Source organism: Gorilla gorilla, chromosome 3, assembly GCF_029281585.2.
Source record: "Gorilla gorilla gorilla isolate KB3781 chromosome 3, NHGRI_mGorGor1-v2.1_pri, whole genome shotgun sequence".
Lineage (NCBI taxonomy): Eukaryota > Metazoa > Chordata > Mammalia > Primates > Hominidae > Gorilla > Gorilla gorilla.
Window position 1 is genome coordinate 171,498,957 of NC_073227.2, and position 20,283 is coordinate 171,519,239.

Below are 20,283 nucleotides of genomic sequence, written 5' to 3' on the forward strand. Positions count from 1 at the left end.
GTAGATGATTTTTGTCACTTTGCGGAAATTTCTTTAGTTGAAAGTTAGTTGAGAGTTTTTAATCATGAATGTGTGTTGAATTTTGTCAAATGCTTTTTTCTGAAATGATAGTAAGCTTTTTCTCCTTTATAAATACTAGTGCATGACATAAATTGATTTTCATATTTAAATTAACTGGCATTCCAGTGATAAAACCCACATGAACATTTTATAAATCCTTTTTATATACGGCTGAATTTGTTTCCTAAATTTTGTTTTAAAAAATTGTGTCTGTGTTCAGGACGGAAATTGGCCTATAGCATTTTTCTTGTTAGTTTTCCTGTAATGTCTTTGTCTGGCAGTGGTATTGAGGTGACTGACCTTATAGAATGAGTTGCAAGTGTTTCCTCCCTCCTATCTTCTGGATGAGTATGTGAAAGATTTATATCATTTCTAGTTTAAATATTTTATTGCATTAGCCAGTAAAGACAACTGGGTCTGGGTTTTTCTTTATGGAAAGATTTTTAAATTAATAATTCATTTTATTTATGTGTTATAGGTCTATTCAGATTTCCAATTTTTTTTTGAGCCAGTTTCGGCAATTCTGTTTTTCTAAGAATTTGTCCGTATCATTTAAGTATCTAATTTGTTGGTATGAAGCTGTTCATGATATTCCTTTCTACTCCTCTTAATTTCTGTAGGCTTAGGCTGGGGTTGGTGGTTCACACCTGTAATCCCAGCACTTTAGAAGGCTGAGGTGGGAGGATCACTTGAGCCCAAGTTCGAGGCCAGCCTGAGCAACATAGGAAGACCCTATCTCTACAAAAAAAAAAAAAAAAAAAAAAATCAAAATATTAGCCAGACATGGTGGCATGTGCCTGTAGTCTCAGCTACTCAGGAGGCTGAGATGGGAGGGTGGCTTGAGCCCAGGAGTTTGAGGCTGCAGTGAGCTATAACTGTGCCAAGTGCACTCCAGCCAGGGCAACAGAGCAAGATCCTGTCTCTACAAAAAAAGAAAAATGAACAGGAAAAAAGATTCTATATGCTCAATAGTCATGTCTCTACTTTCACTTCTAATTTAAGTAATTTGTGTCATCTTTCATGGTTAGGTTAAAGTCTGTCAATTTTACTGATCTTTGCAAAGAATCAACTTTTGTTTCATTGATCGTCTTCAGTGTTTTTGCTTTATGTTTCATTGATTTTTGTTATAATCTTCATTACTCATTTTTTTCTACTTGCTTTGCATTTAGTTTGCTCTCCTCTACTGTCTAACAGTAGAAGCATAGGTTATTGATTTGAGGAATTTATTTCAGATATGGGTGTTTAAAGCTGTAAATTTTCACTTAATACTACTTTAGCTGCATCTCATAAATTTTGATATGTTATAACTCTGTTGGATATAAGCATCCAAATTAGTATGCTTCTCAGTCCCATGGGAGGAAGAGTTGCTGGCCACAGAAGTAACCAAAGCACTAATAGTTACATGGCCGAGACATGGCAGAATGTGTGAGGACAAAAAGAAAGATGCCCCCAAACCCAGGCACTCTCTAGGTTCTGGGAGGTATACAGAGGAGGAAGTGGTGCAGACCAAGGAGCATGGAATCAAAAAAAATGAAGCCCCTTACACCACCACCACTCTAGCCACACAGCCTAAGCTCACTCCCTTCTCTGTACTTCTCTAAGCTTCTAACTGCAAAATAACATATCTCCTGGTAGCTGTTATAACCCCTGATATGCATGTATTAAACTCCTTGGTTAGCGCTCCTATAGAAAAAAGGAAATGCCTGAAAACAAGTGATAGGGTTAGGCAAAACTTGCAGTGAAACAGAAAAACTAAAATGAAAACTATTGTTGGTGGCATCTTTGGGCTGACTCAATATATTTTTGTTACGGCTTAAAACTGGTATCTGTGTGTATATGCTTGTACTGTAAGAGCTCCTGGGTGTCAGAAAGAATATTCCAGATCAAGAACCACTGCAGGTAGAAAACTGGTAACAGGACTAATTCTCTTGCTGATTGCCATCAGTGGTGAGTCAGGATTTAGCACAATAGTCCCTACCCTCTCACGTCCTACTGGCTGACAAGTCAGAACACTTGGTCTTAACGGCCCTGACTTGTAGTGTTCTCACAACTAAACCAAAAGGAGTAGCCATAAACGCCAACAAAATTCAGGGTCCTGCTTGCCAAGTAAAGCTTCTTGATATTATGTGGGCAAATTCACAACATTCAATCCTCTGGAGGTCAAAAGCTGCTGTTGCTAAATGTGATGGACAGTTTTCAGTCTATGTCTTACTGATTTCTCATCAGATATTTTCATGTTTAAAAACTACCATCCCTTGGTGATATGGTTTGGATTTGTGTCCCCACCCAAATATCATGTCAAATTGTGTATTAGTCCACTCTCACACTGCTATAAAGAACTGCCTAAGACTGGGTAATTTACTAAGAAAAGAAGTTCAATTGACTTATAGTTCCACATGGCTGGAGAGGCCTCAGGAAACTACAATCATGGTGGAAGGCAAAGAAGGAAGCACCTTCTTCACAAGGCAGCAGTGGGGGTGGAAGAACCAAGAAAAAATTAAACCATCAGATCTCGTGAGAACTCACTCACTATCATGAGAACAGCATGGGGGAAACTGCCTCCATGATCCAATCAGGTCCTCTGTTGACATGTGGGGATTATAATTTGAGATGAGATTTGGGTGGGGACACAGATAAAAACCATATCAAATTGTAACCCCCAGTGTTGGAGGTGGGTCCTGGTGGGAGGTGATTATATCATGGGGTAAATTTCCCCCTCGCTGTTCTCATGACAGTGAGTGAGTTTTCACAAGATATGGTTGTTGAAGAGTGTGTGACACCCCCCTCCCCGCTTCTTCCTCATGCTCCTGCCATATAAGATATGTCTGCTTCCCCTTCACCTTCTACCATGATTGTAAGTTTCCTGAAGCCTCTCCAGCCATGCTTCCTTATAGCCTGAGGAAACGTGAGCCAATGAAACCCTCTTTCTTTATAAATTACCCCGTTTCAGGTATTTCTTTATAGAGGTAACAGAACAGACTAATACACTTGGCATCATATTTTCCTTGATTTCCTGTCTTTTGAGCCACTCCTGTTTTTGCTCTTAGTGTTGTTGTTTTTGGGAGGGCAGGGATGTCCTGTTTCCCTTACCTAACCTTTACATGTTGAAGTTTTCCGGATGTAGCCCTAGTTCCTCTTGGCATTCTACAATCTCTCCCCAGATGAACTCATTCCCTCTCATGGCTTCAAATTTCATCTACTTGGTAGTGATTCTCAATTACTAGGCCTTTCTTTTGAGCTCTCAACATACCTCCTTATATCTAGCTTCCTATTCAACATTTCAATCTGGATGTCTCTCAGGGGTTCTAATTTCAAGGACCTAAAATTAAACTCATTTTCTGTCCATCCACCTCCTCCACACAACCCCAGCCATGGGGATGGAAGGATGTTTATACAAATACTGTTTGTCCATTATTCCTAATCCCAGTAAATGCCACTGAGCAGCTCAAGCTGAGACTTGAGTATTGACTAAACATATTGAATATCTCCCTTTGTCATCACCCCCCAAATCTCTGAGTCTTATAAATTATATTTCTTAAAAATCTCTAAACAAGAATGTCTCTCTTCAGCTACATTATCAACAACACATATCATCCAGATGTCTTCAATAGGCTCCGGTCTTATATAAATAACACCCTCTTCCTAATATCACTAAGTTCCAGTGATACTTGCTTTCCAACATTTCTTAGAACACTAGAAGCTCCCTGCCCTGTTTCAGGGCCTTTGCATATACTGTGCCTTCGTTCAAAGAATAGCTGGTTATATTTCTTCAAATCAAAACTTAAAAGTCACATAGGAAGATATTCCTGGTTATCTTATCCAAAGCAACCCATCTCTACTCTACTAATCACTACTACAACACTCTAATTATATCCTTCCTGTCACTTATCACAGCTATTTAGTTTACATATTTGTTTTAAAAATGTATGGGTAAAATGGTTTCTATCTTGTACACGGCTGAGTGCTTGACACATTGTAAGTGAAAATCTATTTAAGAAACTGATTAATAAATTAAGACTTATAGGCTGGGCACGGTGGCTCATGCCTATAATCCCAGCACTTTAGGAGGTTGAGGTGACAGGATCACTTTAGCCCAGGACTTTGAGATCAGCCTGGACAATGGAGCAAGACGGCATCTCTTAAAAAAAAAAAAAAAAAAAAATTAGCCAGGCGTGGTATCATGTGCCTACAGTCCCAGCTACTGGGAAGCTGAGGTGAGTGAATCGCTTGAGCCCAGCAGATTGAGCTGCCGTGATTGTACCACTGCACTCCAGCACTCCAGCCTGGCTGACATAGCAAGACCCTGCCTTTAAAAAAAAAAAAAAAAAAGGACATCTAGCTTTAACTGTGGGAGAACATTACAAAACATTCCCAGGTATGAAAACATATACTACGTGTGATAAACAAAACTTTTCTAAAATAAAGAGATAATTTGTAGAAAAAGACTTCTTAACTAATATAAGGAAATCTACTATGCTCCTCTGGGCTGCTTCTTCCTGAACTCTGAAATCCTCATTAAATTATAAAAATTATCTAATCAAAAGCATTACCGGTATTGTAAGGCAACATGGCTTATAATCCAGAAGGACCACTTTATTTGCCCCATTTACATAAAAGTTGTGACCTGTGGTAGTTTTGAAATACATCCTCAAGAGGTGGAGCTTAATTCCCCTCCCCTGGACTTTGGGCTGTATTTAGTGACCCACTTGTAAATGAATATAATGTAGCAGAAATGATAGTGTATAACTATCAAGAGTAAGTAATTTAAAAAAACTGGGGCTTCTGCTTCATTCTCTCTTGGATCACTTGCTCTGCAGGAAGCCAGCTCCCATGTCATGTAACACTCCAGTAGCAGATGGAAAAACTGACTCGGTAAGGAACTGAGGCCTACTGCTAAGGAGCACATGAGAGATTCCTTTGACAGCCATCCAGCCACAGGCTGGCTGTAGCTACTACTAACATCCTAGCTGATGTTTGTGCATTCTATCGCAATTGCATTTGTAATAGGATACTTAAAATTTAAAAATAAACACTGATCAAAAGTAGCTCAATTCAATACCAAATTAGGTATGCTAAAAGTAAACTGTACGTTTCCACTACGAATATGTTTCAATCAATAGAAAAATCCCAGTGTTCGCTCTTTCCAGTTCTTAAATTAGTTAACTAAATTGTATTGATGATGAATCAATACCTACTATGAAAGGAAATAATTAGTAATTATGCTACTTCAATGTAGTCCCAGCACACAGGAGAAAGATGCATACACCTACACTCTCCCAATACCCTATACCATGAAAGATATTTTGCCATTTTAACATTTCTCTCAGAGACTTATTAGGTTACTTTCAACTATATAAATACTTGTTATTAAGTCCATACATTCAAATACAAAACTAATATGTGAATTCTGATTTACCAAAGGCTACACATACAGGTTTTAATTAAATATAGTTACAAAATCTTTAATCTATAGATTTAATATTTATATTAAATAAAAAATTGTATGATGTAATAGAGCAAAATCCAATCATTTTTATCAAAACGATTAAAAGTTTCAGATTTATCATGTGTATATTAAATAATGCTATAGCACATACTAAAATGATTGTAATAAACACTTTTTTAAAAAAGCATCACATGTACAGATGTAATAAGCACTTTTGGCTTAGGTATTTTTAAATATGCTTAGAAAGCTTATCTTTCAATAATTGTGATTGGAATATAATTAATTTTTTATATTTATTGAAACAGTTTTACATAGATGTAATAATTGTACATATTTATGGTGTACACAGTGATGTGATATACATAAGACATAGTGATCAGATCAGGTAATTAGGACACCCATTATCTAAAACATTTATCATTTACTTGTGTTAGCAACAGTCAAAATCCTCCTCCTAGCTATTTGAAACTGTATTACTGCTAACTCTAGTCATCCTACAGTGTTATATAGAACTTTAGAATTTATTCCTCAGTCCAGCTCTTATTTTGTATATTTTAACAAATCTCTCCCTATCTCTCCCTCCCCACTACCCTTTTGATCCTCTAGTATCCACTGTTCTGCTTTTTACTCATATGGAGATTAACCTTTTGGTAGCTTCCACATTGAGTGAGAACATGCAGTGTTTAACTTTCTGTGCCTGGCTTATTTCACTTAATACAATGTCCTGCAGTTCCATCCACGCTGCCACCAATGACAAGATTCCATGTTTTTTTATGGCTGAATAGTATTCCATTGTGTATATATGGCACCTTTTCCTTATCCATTTATCTGTTGCTGAACACCACTGATTCCATATCTTTGCTAGTGTGAACAGTCCTGCAATAAACACGGGGGTGCAGATGTCTCTTCAATGTACTGATATCCTTTCGTGTGGATAGATGCCCAGTAGTGGGAACTCTGGATCACATGGGAGCACTATTTGTGGTTTCTTGAGGAAGAGATATAATTTAATACATTATATTAAATGTATAATATTTGTCAAACTTAAGTGTACAATTTGATGAGATTTGAATATATATATATGTTTCTGTAACCACCACCACAACCAAGATACACTCTAAAAGGTCCCTCATAACCCTCTGCAGCTAATTCCCTTGCCCCAACTCTTGGCCCCTGGTAACCAATAATCTGCTTTCTGTTATTGTGTAGTTTTGCTTTTTCAGTAATTTCATATAAATAAAGCCATGGCCTATAGCTATGATGTATGGAGCCTGTAATGTTTAATTTCTTTCATTTAGCACAACACTTTTGAAATTCATCCATGTTGTTGCATGTACCAGTAGTCATTTCCCTTTTATTTCTGAGTGGTATTTCATTTATTCCAGTGTATACAGGTACTGCAATCTGTTTAGCCACTCACAGTTGATGGACATCAGAAATGTTTACAATTTGAGACTGGAATAAAACTGCTATTAATATTTGCTTAAAAGTAAATGTGAATATGTATGTTTTCATTACTCTTGATAAATGCCTAAGAGTGGAATTAGTATGATATACATTAAGTTCCTAACCTATACATCCTCATTAACTTTACACATTCTTTGTTGTTGTTTTGGAAAATCAAGTTTGTTGAAGAATAATTTACATAGAGAAAAATTCATTATTTTTAGGTGTACAATATAATGAGTTTTCTAAACATAGAGGCTTATGTAAGAACAATTATGACATGGAATATCTCCATGATCCCCAAAAGTTCCTTTTATTCTCCCTTGTATGCAATTCTTCCTCTTTTCCCATAGCTCCTAGCAATCACTGCTCTGTTTTCTGTCCCTAACAGTTATGCTTTTTCCAGAATGTCATATAAATGGAATCATACAACATGCAGCCTTTTGTTTTGGCTTTGTACACCTAGTATAATATTTTCAAATTCATCTGTGTTTTTGCATGTATTAGTGCTTCATTCCTTTTTATTACTAAGTACTATATAGATTCCATTGTATGGATTTATCACAGTTTGTCCATTTACCAGCTGATAACCATCTTGGTTATTTCCAATTTTTGTGATGAATATGGCTGCTATAAATATTCATGAAGCAGTAATTGCATGAACATATATTTTCATTCCTCTAGGGTAGGAGACCTAGAGTGAGACTCCTAGGATGTATGGGAAAGTGTATGGTTAATTCTATATGAAAGTGCCAAATTGTTTACAAAGAAGTCGTACCACTTTACTTTCCCATCAACAACATGTGAGGTTCCAGTTGCCTTGTATACTGCTCTTGGTATTGTTAGATTTTTAAAAAGTTATTCGAATAGGTATGTCATGGGATCACACTGTGGTTTTAATCGGCATTTCTCAGATGACTAATGATGTTTGGCATCTTTTCATGTGTTTATTTGGTATCTATATCTATTCTTTGTTGAAGTATCTGTTCAAAACTTACATTTTTTTTTTTTGTAGCAAGCTTATCTTGTTATATAGTATGTTTCCTACATATCCTGGATGTAAGTCCTTTATCACACATAAGTTGAACAAATACTTTAATCCAGTCTGGCGTATATTTTCATTTTCTTAAGAGTTGGCATTTCAAAGCAAATGTTTTTTATTTTAATGAAATCAATTAAAGATTTAAAGAAATATTTACCTAATTCAAGGTCACAAAGATTTTTCTCCTATGTGTTCTTTCAAGAAGTTCTACTTTTAGCACTTACGTTTGTCTACACTACATTTTTTTCTGTTACATTTTGAGTTAATTTATATGTAAAGTTAAGGGGTGAGGTTCTTTTTCTTTTCGGATATGGATAACCAACTGTTCATCATCATTTGTTAAAAAGATCATTTTCCCCCCTGGGCATACCTTGACATCTTTGTCAAAAATCAAATTGATCATATATGTTTGAGTCTATTTCTGGACTCTGTTATAGTCCATTGGTTTATATTAGTCTATCCTTAAATAACAAGCTATCCTAATGAATGTAATTTTATATTAAGCCTTTTGTTTTATTTCTCAAAATTGTTTAAACTATTCTGGATATTTACAATTTCACTTAAATTTTAGAATCAGCTTGTCTATTTCTCTTTTTTTCCTTTTTTTAAGTTAAAAAAATAGAGATGGGTTCTCCCTATGTTGCCCAGGCTGGTCTTGAACTCCTAGGCTCAAGTGATTCTCCCACATGGACTTTCCAAAGTGCTGAGATTATAGGTGTGAGCCACCATGCCTGGCCATCTTGCCAATGTCTTTAAAAAAGAAAGAAAGAAAGAAAAAGCCTGCTCAGATTTTGGATAGAGCTGCTTTGGACCTCAGATCAATTTTGGAGAAAACTGACATCTTAATAATATTGAGTCTTCCAATCCATGAGCGTAGTATAGTACAGTTCTCCATTTTTAAGTTTTAATTCTCCAAAACAGTTTTATAGCTTTCAGTGAGTAGGTCTTATAAATACATTTCCAAATTTATCTATATGTATTTATTTTTTGATAGTATTTAAACACTAGTTTTAATTTCAATTTCTGATTGTTCATTGCTAGCATACAGGAATAAAATTGAGTTTTATATAGTGACCCAATATGCTATAAACAGCTAAACTCACTTATTAGTTCTAACAGTTGTTGTTGTTGTTGTTTTTTTCCTCATAGATTCCCTGGGACTTTCCACATAAACATTCAAGAAGGTATGCTAAAAAGACTATTTTATTTCTTCCTTTCCAATCAGGATGTCTGCAGTTCCTATTTCTTGAAAGGCCTTTGTATGCATTTGGTGTTCAGGTAATGCTGGTCTCATATAATGTTTTTGGCAATTTAACCTCCTTTTCTATTTTTTGCAAGAGTTTGTGTAGAAATGGTATTATTTCTTCATTAAACATTTGATAGAATTCATCTGAACTACAAGTTTTCTCTGAAGTAAGGTCTTTTACTACAATTCAATTTCCTTTGTAGAACTATTAAGGTTAACCATTTCTTTATTAGTGATATTTGATAGCTAGTGCCTTTCAAGAAATCTATTTCATCTAAGTTGTCTAATTTAGTAGCATAAATTTGTTCATATTTCTTTATTTTTCTTTTAATATCTGTAGTGATGTTCCCTTCCTTATTCTTAATATTTTTAATTTGTGCCTTCTCTTTCTGCATCTTTGCTAGATACTTACTATTAATACATTTATTAATCTTGTCAAGAGACAGCTTTTCATTACACTGATTTTTTTCTCTATCATTTATTTTTATTATTTTTTTCTTTCTTCAGCTTACTTTGACTACATGTGCTTCTCTTTTTTTCCACATTCTTCAGATTGAAGCTAAGATCATTGATTTTAGGCAATGATCCTCTCCTCCTCCCCTCCCCCTTACCCTCTCCCTTCTTAAATAAAATCATTTAATGCTATAATTCTACATTAGGCACTTCTTTATCTTCATGTTAAACATTTCTATAGGTTGTGCTGTTACTTTCAATTCGTACAATATTTCTAATATCTCTTCTAATGTCATCTTTGGCCCATGTTTTATGTAGAAGTGCATTAATTTCCAAATCTCAAGAGATTTTCCAAAAACCTTTCTGTAACTGATTTCTGGTTTGTAATTAACCAAAGATCCAAGATCTCAATCTTTCTAAACATTTTGAGACCTGTTTTAGGGCTGAATATGGTCAACGTGATAAATGTTCTATGTGTATTTAAAATGAATGTATTTTGTGCAATTGACTAAAATGTTTTATACATGTGACACAGATCAAGGTGGTTAATAATGTTCCAGTCTTCAGTATGCTTACTGATTTTTTGTCTACCTGTTCTCTAAATTACAGACATAACAGGGAGAGGTTGTCTATATTTCATTCCACTTCTATCCACTTTTGTCTTATGAATTTTGAAGCTCTATTTTTAGATGTATGTAAATTTAAGATCATCACCTTGATGAACTGGCTCTTTTATCATTATGATATGTCACTTTTTCCTCTGATAATATAATGCTTTGTCTGGTAATTTGATAATTGTTATGGGTTGAATTATGACTCCTTAAAAGTTATATATTGAAGAGCTAACTCCCAGTACCTCAGAATGTAACAATTTGCAGAGAGAATATTTTCAAGTTAAAATGAAGTCATCAGGGTGGGCCCAAGTCCAATATGGCTGGTGTCTTTGTAAAAGAGGGAAACCTGGACACAGAGACATACATAGGGGGAAAACAATGTGAAGAGACATAGGGAGAAGAGAGGCATCTAAAAACCAAGGAGACCGGCCTGAAACAGATCCTTCCCTCATAGCCCTCAGAAGGAACCAACACTGATGAAAACTTGATTTTGAACTTCTAGCCTCCAAAACTGTGAGACAACACATTTCTGTTGTTTAAGCCACCCAATTTGTGGTAGTTTGTTATGACATCCCTAGAAAACTAATATAGTAATGATATGACTAGCTGGCTGTTTTTATTAAGGTAGTGTTTGCATGGTATACCTTTTTCTGTCCATTTACCTTTAACGTATAAATGTATTTATATTTAATTGGGGCTTCTTGGTTGCCAGAGGCAGAGGAGTGGGGGAAATGGGGAGATGTCGTCAAAGGGTACAAACTTTTCATTGTAAGATGAGTAAGTTCTGGGAATCGAATCTTTAATATGAAGATTATAGTTCATAATATTAAATTGCATATTTAAATTGCTAAGAGAGTAGATCTTAAGTATTCTCACCACAGACACACACACAAAGGTAACTGTGAGGGATGGATATGTTAATTAACTTGAATGCAGTAATCATTTAACAATGTATATATGTATCAAATCATCATGAGGTAGACCTTAAATATATGTAATTTATATTTGTGAATTACAACTCAATAAAGCTGGAAAAAAATACCTACTGCAAAAGAAAAAAAAGGGTGGGTTTCCTCTAGGTAGCACATAAATGAGTATTGCTTTTTTATGCAATTTGGTTTTTTCTTCCTTTAAATTATATAGTTTAGGCAAATAGTACTTCAAGGTAGCATAATATTTTTTATTATATTATTTTATAAATAAGACATTGGTCATAAAACTTGAAATAAAAAATACATAAATAATTTTACCACAGCATTTTTTATAATAATGAAAACATGGAAATAAAGCAAATCTTCAGCAATGAGGGAATTACTCAATTTTGATATATTCACATTTCAGACTATTAGCAACCAATAAAAATTATCATTTTTTTGTCTTGTATACATCACAAAATAGCTAATTTGAGCAAATTAATATATCCATTACCTCATATATTCATCATTTTTTGTAATCTAGTCTCCACAATTTTTAAGAAAACAATATACTGTTACTAACTATAGTCACTATGCTGTAAGATAGATCTCTTTAACTACTCCTCCTAACTAAAATTTTGTATCCTTTGACCAACATCTCCCCAGTCACCCCACCCCTAACCTCTACCCTTGGTAACCACGATTCTACTCTCTACTTCTATGAGTCTAACTTTTTTAGATTTCACATATTTAGATCATACAGTATTTGTCTTTCTGCGTCTTTCTTATTTCACTTAACAGAATGTCCTCCAGTTCATCCATGTTATTGTAGATAACAAGATTTCCTTCTTTTTAAAGACTGAGTAGCATTCCATTGCATATATATACAACCAAAATTTCTTTATTCATCAGCTGATGTACACTTACGTTGATTTCTGTATCTTGGCTATTGGGAGTAATGCCGCAATGAAAACAGGAGTGCAGATATCTCTTTGACATACTGTTTTCATTTCAGCTAGATATATACCCAGTAGTGGGATTGCAGGATCATATGGTATTTCTGTTTATATGTGTGTGTACCATTATGATATATATCGTGTGTGTGTATATTTATACACACATATAACATTATGATATATATTATATATATGTATCTTTGAAAAGAATAGTAATTATGTTGATATATATACTATAAATATCTTTCCTAAAAGGTTAGTATTTAAACTTTCCATAAAAGAGATAAAAAGTAAATCTTACAATATACACTTTTCTTGGGGTAAGGTTAGGCAATCTTTTATTTAATGATTATTTGCTAAGTATATACTCTGCTAGACACCATACCCTATGCTAGGGAAAACAGTATATTATAACGCAGTTTAGTCAAAAGAAAACTTAATAACTTAAAACAGTACATTATAATGCAGTTTAGTCAAAAGAAAATACTAATAATCATTATTTACTATGAAACATAAAACAGAAAGTTATAAATTTCAAAATAACTGAGAACATTAATACAGATTAACATTAATAAGAATATTAATACTGGTTAATTATTACGACTATTAAGACACATTACTTTCCCTAAGTTTCTCATATAAAACAGTACCTGGTTTGAGGCAATCCAAAACTTGTTCCAACGCCAACACGAGGTAGATAGTTAACCACTTTCTTTACTGTTGCAGGGTCTGGGAAGTTGAACATCACAGCAACTACAACACATGATTTTTAAAAATTAGAACACAGTATAACTTCCTTTCTGGAAAACTGACTCCTTGGTCCAATAAAATATTTACTTTTAATTCAGGTATCTATTAAATATAATTCTTACTATATTCCTTTTATATAGTATATATCAAGTTTTAGTATTAATATGCCAGTGGTAATATTCATTTCACTTATAAATTCCTTTACCATAGACAGTGCTTTCCTAAATACTATTAGGAGTTATAACAGTTGATGTTGCATTGATGTGACATGAAGTTGAGATTATGAGACATGATAATAATAATGATAATGATAGCTGAGATAATGTGACATGAAGCTGCAACTTTAAATTTACAAAAATGAATTTTGGCAAGTCAAAGGTATTTCTAGGAATTTCCAGAAACAAATATTAAAAATTTAAGTTTACGTAGTTAAACAACTAACACTAAAAAACCACCAATATAGCTATGAAATAATCAGTTACATTTATTTCCAATCATTAAGTTTTAAAACAGTCTTTTTACAATGTCTATATGTTTATCTTTCATATGTTCAAATGAGCAAATGTTCATATAATCCAAAACAATGTGTGACCTGAAGGAACATTTTTCCTCTGTGGTTAAAAATCAAATTTAAATGCTTTCTCATCCTATTTCAATAATTTCACATACATGAGAATACCAAGAAGTACATGTCAATATGTAAACATATTTAGCAATAAATGTTAATTTATGAGAGTAATCTATAAATTTTTACCCATTTAAAGAACATGAAAGTAAAATCATACAATCACGAGAGAGTTTAGAAGATATTCATTTGGTCAGTCATGGAATTTTAACTTCAATGTCAGAATCATATGTAAGCTACAAGCGATCATCTAGAAGATGGTCCTTCTTCTCTACCAACCCTTAAAAAAAATCTTGAAAGCCAAAAAAAAAAAAAATATATACCAATGTTCCTATAGTTTTTAAACACTGGCATTGCCAACATGTTTCAGGTATTCAGGTAAATAAGTAATCGATCATTCACTAAGCACCTATAACATATTTAGTAATGTCATAATATATACACACACATAAGAATATATATGCACACATAAGAATATATATAATATATAATATATTATATATAAGAATATATAAAATTTAATTATATATAAGAATATATAATATATAATAATTATACATAGGAATATATTATATATATATTCTTATCTGTGTGTGTGTATGTATCCTTTAGATAAGCCTCCTTTACATATCCACTATTATACTGAATTCAGGGGGAAAAATAAACAGAAGAAAAAAATCATCATAGGTTATGGCAGATGGTCAAGGCCATGAGGCAAAGGCAACAGAAAAACACACATATAAAAAGAAGCATGCATAAGAAATTTGAAAGAAAGAAAATGAATGAGGATGAGCAAGTAATAAATATTCTAAGATTGAAGCCCCTTTGGGACAGCAAGGATGCGGACTGAAATAAAGTGTGAAACATTCTCTTGATTATTTGCCTAGAAGAATAATGTTTACATTAGAAGAAGAGATATGTGCCAGGAGGAGATCAAATAGGAAGGGAAAAATCTTTTCCTAAAGAAATTTGTATTCCCTAAAGACAGATAATTTCATAAAGGAAAAACAAGATGTGTGTGTGGAATATAGGCAGTTATGTGTACCTTTAAAAATAAGAAACCATCAACCCATGTATATATAATACAAGGAATATGTACAACAAATCAGTAGGTTTTACATATATTCCATTGTACACCTCCACCCATACCAAATGATGCTTTTCCTTCAAGTTCAACTTGTCTCCCCTTCTTGTCTTAATGGATTTCACCAAGTTCCATCGTAAAACTGCAAATTAAATTTTAGTTCAACTTTCAAGAATGATGAAATACAGAGCAAACAGGACAGTTCAGTATCATTTTCTCATGGTTCCTTTATAAAAGCAATATATCACATATATCACACAAAAGATTAAATAGACATATGAATCGTTATTGTCCTCTCCTCTCCCCAAATGCAGCCACCTTCCAGAAGGAATTAAGTATCAAAGCAATGCTCAGGACATCAAAACTCCTCTTCAAGCTGATTAAATGGTTATGTATTCCTTATGTTTATAAAGCCTTATATCAATTTGTGATATGGCAAAAAAAAGAAAAGAATTACAAATGATTCTATTAATAATCAAGGTGGGAAAAAACCATGAAGAAGCATTTGGTACAAAAAAGAGGTCACTAGAACAGAAGGTGGGCTACAAATAACTATCTAAATTGAAGCAATATGGTATGTTCAAAAATGAAATCTTAAAGAGATGGAAGTTAGCTCTGTAACAACGTATTTCTGTAACACATTACCTCTGTTTGCCATAAAGATCTCCAGGGCTGTATTTTGCAAAAGATAACGACGAGAAAAGATTGATCGTATCTCTGTGAACAGCCATTTTCCATGCAGCCCTTCTGTATACGCCAAGATCTAATGAGGAAAAAAATAATCCCAGGTAAGTAACAATACTTGCTTTTTGTTGTTGTTTCTTTCCCCAATTAAAATAGAAAAGACCCTATTAAGAAAAATAATTTTTAAGAAAAAGGATTTAATAGTTACAGACATAATTTGGAGATGAAGAAAATAAATTGTAATTTATAGAAAAGAAGCTTAAATTAAAAAGCAAAGTAAAATTATAAAACATTTAAGTATATATTCGGGCTTTTAAAAACAATGATATAATCTACTGCTTCTGAGGAAATACATATTGCATCATTTACTGATTGATTTTTAAACCACATTATGAAAAGTAAAACTTCAGATAAAATCTTAAAAACAAAAAGACCTCAAAAGAATGTCATATATGCTTATAAATCACACACACAATTCAGTTTCACATGATTATAATTTGCCCAATAATGCTTTTACATACATTATAATACAAATATATTAAGTTCATAACTTTAAAAAATGACACTTTTAAGGTCACTGTTAAGGCAACAGTCACTCATTCAGAAAGCACAAACACTGACTATATAAGAGGTTAAGTATCATTTTGTCAGCTAAAGCTAAACACAAACCTGCAAATGAACTTAGCATAATCTCCCTATGGGGTAGGTGGTTGTCAGAGTAACTTGTTACAATTCTTGTCATCCCAAGTGACAGACAGAGTTGCTTAAAATGCTTTGCCAATTCAAAGTAATCCTGTCTTTAGTCCTAACCCACTTTGTTGCTTTGATTCAAGTTTTGTTTTTCAAAAAGTTCATTTCAAAAGCTTAATTGTGAAAGCGTTAAGGGAAAACCAGACTCAGTATTTCTCTACACCTGTACTATACATAATACATAAGAAAATGAGATGCACTTGCTATCAAAACCTGATATTCTATGACAGCAAATTAAGTTTAAAAAATTAAGATATATATCTCAAAAGTAACCACTATTAAAAATTACAAATGAAACATTTGATTATGATACTACATTGTAGGAATAAAGATGGGATGAGCAAAGAGGAAAAATAACGAGTAGTAAAAATTTATTCTTCTCAAACTGTTTTATCTTTACTCATTTTTATTTTCAAAATCCTAATGGCAAATAAATCTACATTCTCCAGTGCAGAATGTAGTTTTTTTGGGGGGGAAAAAAAGAAGAGTAACAAACCTTATTTAAGTCAGTAAGTATGTATTTCAGTCTTTCTACAAAAATGATTCTATTTCTGACACCACAGAATCTAGAAATAGAATGGGTATAACTCTAAGAGGGAGTGTTTCTTGAAAATACAAAACAAAAAGTTCAAAAGACAAGATAATCATGCATGCAGTTTTGAAATCGATGAGAGAGAAATCCTACTAATTCAGTAATATAATCAACGCCTATGTAAAATAAAGGTAAATGAACAGGAAACGAGAGGACAAAAATATGAACATTACTCTCAGAGATTGCATGTATCCCTTTCTCTCACTTTGACCAAAGATACCACCAGTTGGTCTATGGCCCCAAGGTCTTCAGAGGCATCTATTTGTTCTCTCTTTTATTCTTACCTCTGAAGTCTACTATGGCCAGAGGACCCTTCACCTCAAAATTTTAAAATACAAATCAGATCACATCATTCCTATATTTAATAGTATCCAGTGACTTCCCACGACATGTATAATAAACTCTTGAGCTCTTTATAACTGCATAACGCCTCATATCTGGAACTGTCAGATGAGCTCAACTCATTCTTCCTCAGGGCCTTGTTTTGTCCTTGTTTTCCACTCTGCCTGGAATGTTCTCCCAAATCTCCACATGGTTCACTCATTCTCACATTTAGACTTCTCCTCTTATGTCACCTCTGCAGGGAAGCCACAGGATCTAAACCCCAGTTACTCTATTAACAACTCATCCCACCCCAAACTTACCAGATTTTCTTCATAATACTTATCACTACCTGAAATTTTAAATATTAATTTAATTTTCAAGACAGGGTCTTACTCTGTCACCCAGGCTGGAGTGAAGTGGTGTGATCACAGCTCACTGCAGCCGCAACCCCCTAGGCTCACATGATCCTCCCATCTCGGCCTCTTGAGTAGCTGGGACTACAAGCACGTGCCACCACATCTAGCTAACTTTTAACATTTTTTTTGTAGAGATGAGGTCTCACTATGTTCCCCAGGGTGGTCTTGAACTCCTGGGCTCAAGTGATCCTCCTGCCTCAGCCTCCCAAAGTGCTGGGATTATAGGCATGGGCCACTACACCTGGCCACTAACTCAAACTATAATATTTGCTTGCTAGCCTATTGCCTCTTCAGCACTAGAATACTAGAATCTAAGTTCTGCTGGAGCAAAGGCTTTGAATATACCCTACTTCCAATGCCTAGAAAAATACCTGGCACAAAGTAGCAATTTTCAGAATGACTAAATGAATCAATGTATGGCAACCTTCAGTCCATATTTGATCCGCATGATATTTTAACAAAATTTCACATGGTTGAAAATAGTTGAGAAAACAGATATTCGCAAAAATATTCGGATTTCTGTCTTCTCAAGAAAAACTAGGGTATCCAGCAAACCTGGATCTGTATGCCACATGGTAACAATTGGCATGCACTCTCCATTTTGGTACCATTTTCACTTCATTTATTATTATTCACTAATGTGATGTGAGCATTCACTCATTTACTATTATCCACCTAGTTTCCATTGGTACTTGAGTTTGCTACCCTGGATTTACCAAATATTAGAGAATCCAATATATGTTCTGCAACATTTATAGTCCAATGTATCCATAAGAAAAACAAGAGCCAGGGCCAGTGGCTTAACACTGGTAATTGCTGAGCTTTGGGAGACCAAGATGGGAGGACTGCTTGAGGCCAGGCAACATAGCAAGACCTCATCTCTACAAAAAATTAAATAATTAGTTGGGCGTGGTAGCATGCACCTATAGCCCTAGCTACTCATGAAGCTGAGATGGGAACATCACTCAAGCCCAGGAACTCGATGGCACAGTAAGCTATGATTGTGCCACTGCACTCCAGCCTGGGCAACAATACAAGATCCTGTCTCTAAAAAAAGAAAAAAAAGAAAAATGAGGCCTAGACATGTTAAATATTTGATACAAAATTCCTTGGCAAGTTAGTGGCAGAAACTGGCCTATTCCCAGGTTTTCTAACCCAAAAATACAGAGCTTCCATTGTATATACCACATTGCCACATTTTTAAGAAAGGGTTAAATATCTGTTAAACTAGAACCCAACTAACTGCTTAAAATTTTCCTGCACTTGGGTTAAAGAGGAAAGAGGAAAATCAAAAGAAAACAAACAAAAATATTTTAAGCTCTTTGATATGTTAGGAATATCACACACTGGTCTGAAAATTCTACCTTTTGTATCTATAGAGCTATATAATAAGACCTGTTGCCCATAATAGTGAATCCACTCATTGCAAAGTCATGATCATACAACTAAAGATCTAATCATATTCTAGACTACTCCATTTATTAGGAGAAATGACTCTACTACAGCACTGTTACAAGATTTTTCATGTACTGAAATAGTTTTCTGATTAAACAAAATATACCATTTATATTCCATTCCCTTAAACAGTATGGTTATTCAAAGATCTACTTGAAACACTGCAAGTGTCATAGTCCTTTAAAATCTGTTTTATTCCAATGTCAAAAATATTCAGTAGTAGGCGGGGCACGGTGGCTCATGCCTGTAATCCCAACACTTTGGGAGGCCAAGGCGGGCGGATCACGAGGTCAGGAGATGGGGACCATCCTGGCTAACAAGGTAAAACCCCGTCTCAATAAAAAAATAAATAAATAAAATTAGCCAGGCGTGGCTGCGGGCACCTGTAGTCCCAGCTACTTGGGAGTCTGAGGCAGGTGAATGGCATGAACCTGGGAGGCGGAGCTTGCAGTGAGCCTAGATCATGCCACTGCACTCCAGCCTGGGTGACAGAGCGAGACTCTGTCTCAAAAAAAAAAAAAAAAAAAAAAAGGAAATGACATAAGCTCCACGTTCCTACTAGTCAGTAACCTTATAAAATCATAACACTTTGCCATATTATTCTATACATCTATAAGAAAGTGATAAATGCATTACAGACAGTGTTAAAATTCACATGCATAACGCTTCCTGATCCCATTTTCCTCCTCTGTCACAGCCAGTCACTATCACTATCCTTGTTTTTAGGATTATCGTCTATATGTAAGTTTTTATGTTATTAGTACACATATATCCATAAATACCACATCACTTTGTATGTTTTCAAACCTGATATAAATGGTATCATACTGAATGTATAATGATATGCTTTTCAAGTTAAACATGACAAAGTCTAATGAAGTTTTAAAACTTAGAGAAGAAAAAACAGCATGAGAGAAAATTATTTAAAATTGTCAAAGGTGTCAAAAATTAAAATCTTACCCAAAAACTAGCCTAATCTTTTAAAAAATTAAATAAAATTCCACAATTAGGGTCAAAAATTTGAGATTTAAAACAGAAACTAGCAATCTCTTAACTAAGGAATTACTAGCTGAAATTTATATAATAATATTTCTTTAAGTGTTCATTAGGAAAAGGTGTCAGTACTGAAAAGCAGCTGAGGCCTAGCTAAGCAAGGGATTCATTTCTTATTGGAATAGTATAGGCCTGGTCTGAGGCTTCACTTCAAAGTCTCTAGAGTTCAATTAAAACTGGATTAGGTAGAAACAGACCCTTCTTTGGGACTTTCTGTTCACTGAAACTCTACAAACACTGACAACACCTTAGACAGAGGTCTAGCCCTCCAATGAATCAGTTGCCATAGAAACCATATCATTACCATTGCTCTGCAGTTATGACTTCAACTCCTGAATTGCTTGAAATCTTTACTCTCTTTGAATGTTTACCA

General features: G+C 34.2%; 1 protein-coding gene across 4 annotated transcripts in view; it reads right to left on the reverse strand.

The window, feature by feature from the left end:
* The window catches only part of LRBA (LPS responsive beige-like anchor protein), a 766,360-nt gene that overhangs the window by 217,486 nt on the left and 528,591 nt on the right, over positions 1-20,283 (reverse strand). For all 4 annotated transcript variants that reach the window (XM_031010185.3, XM_055385519.2, XM_055385518.2 and 1 more), the window contains exons 41-42: positions 15,282-15,399; positions 12,828-12,930 (exon numbers count right to left, since the gene is read on the reverse strand). In XM_031010185.3, the coding sequence (XP_030866045.3) occupies positions 12,828-12,930; positions 15,282-15,399 (221 nt within the window). The remainder of the gene's footprint in view (positions 1-12,827; positions 12,931-15,281; positions 15,400-20,283) is intronic.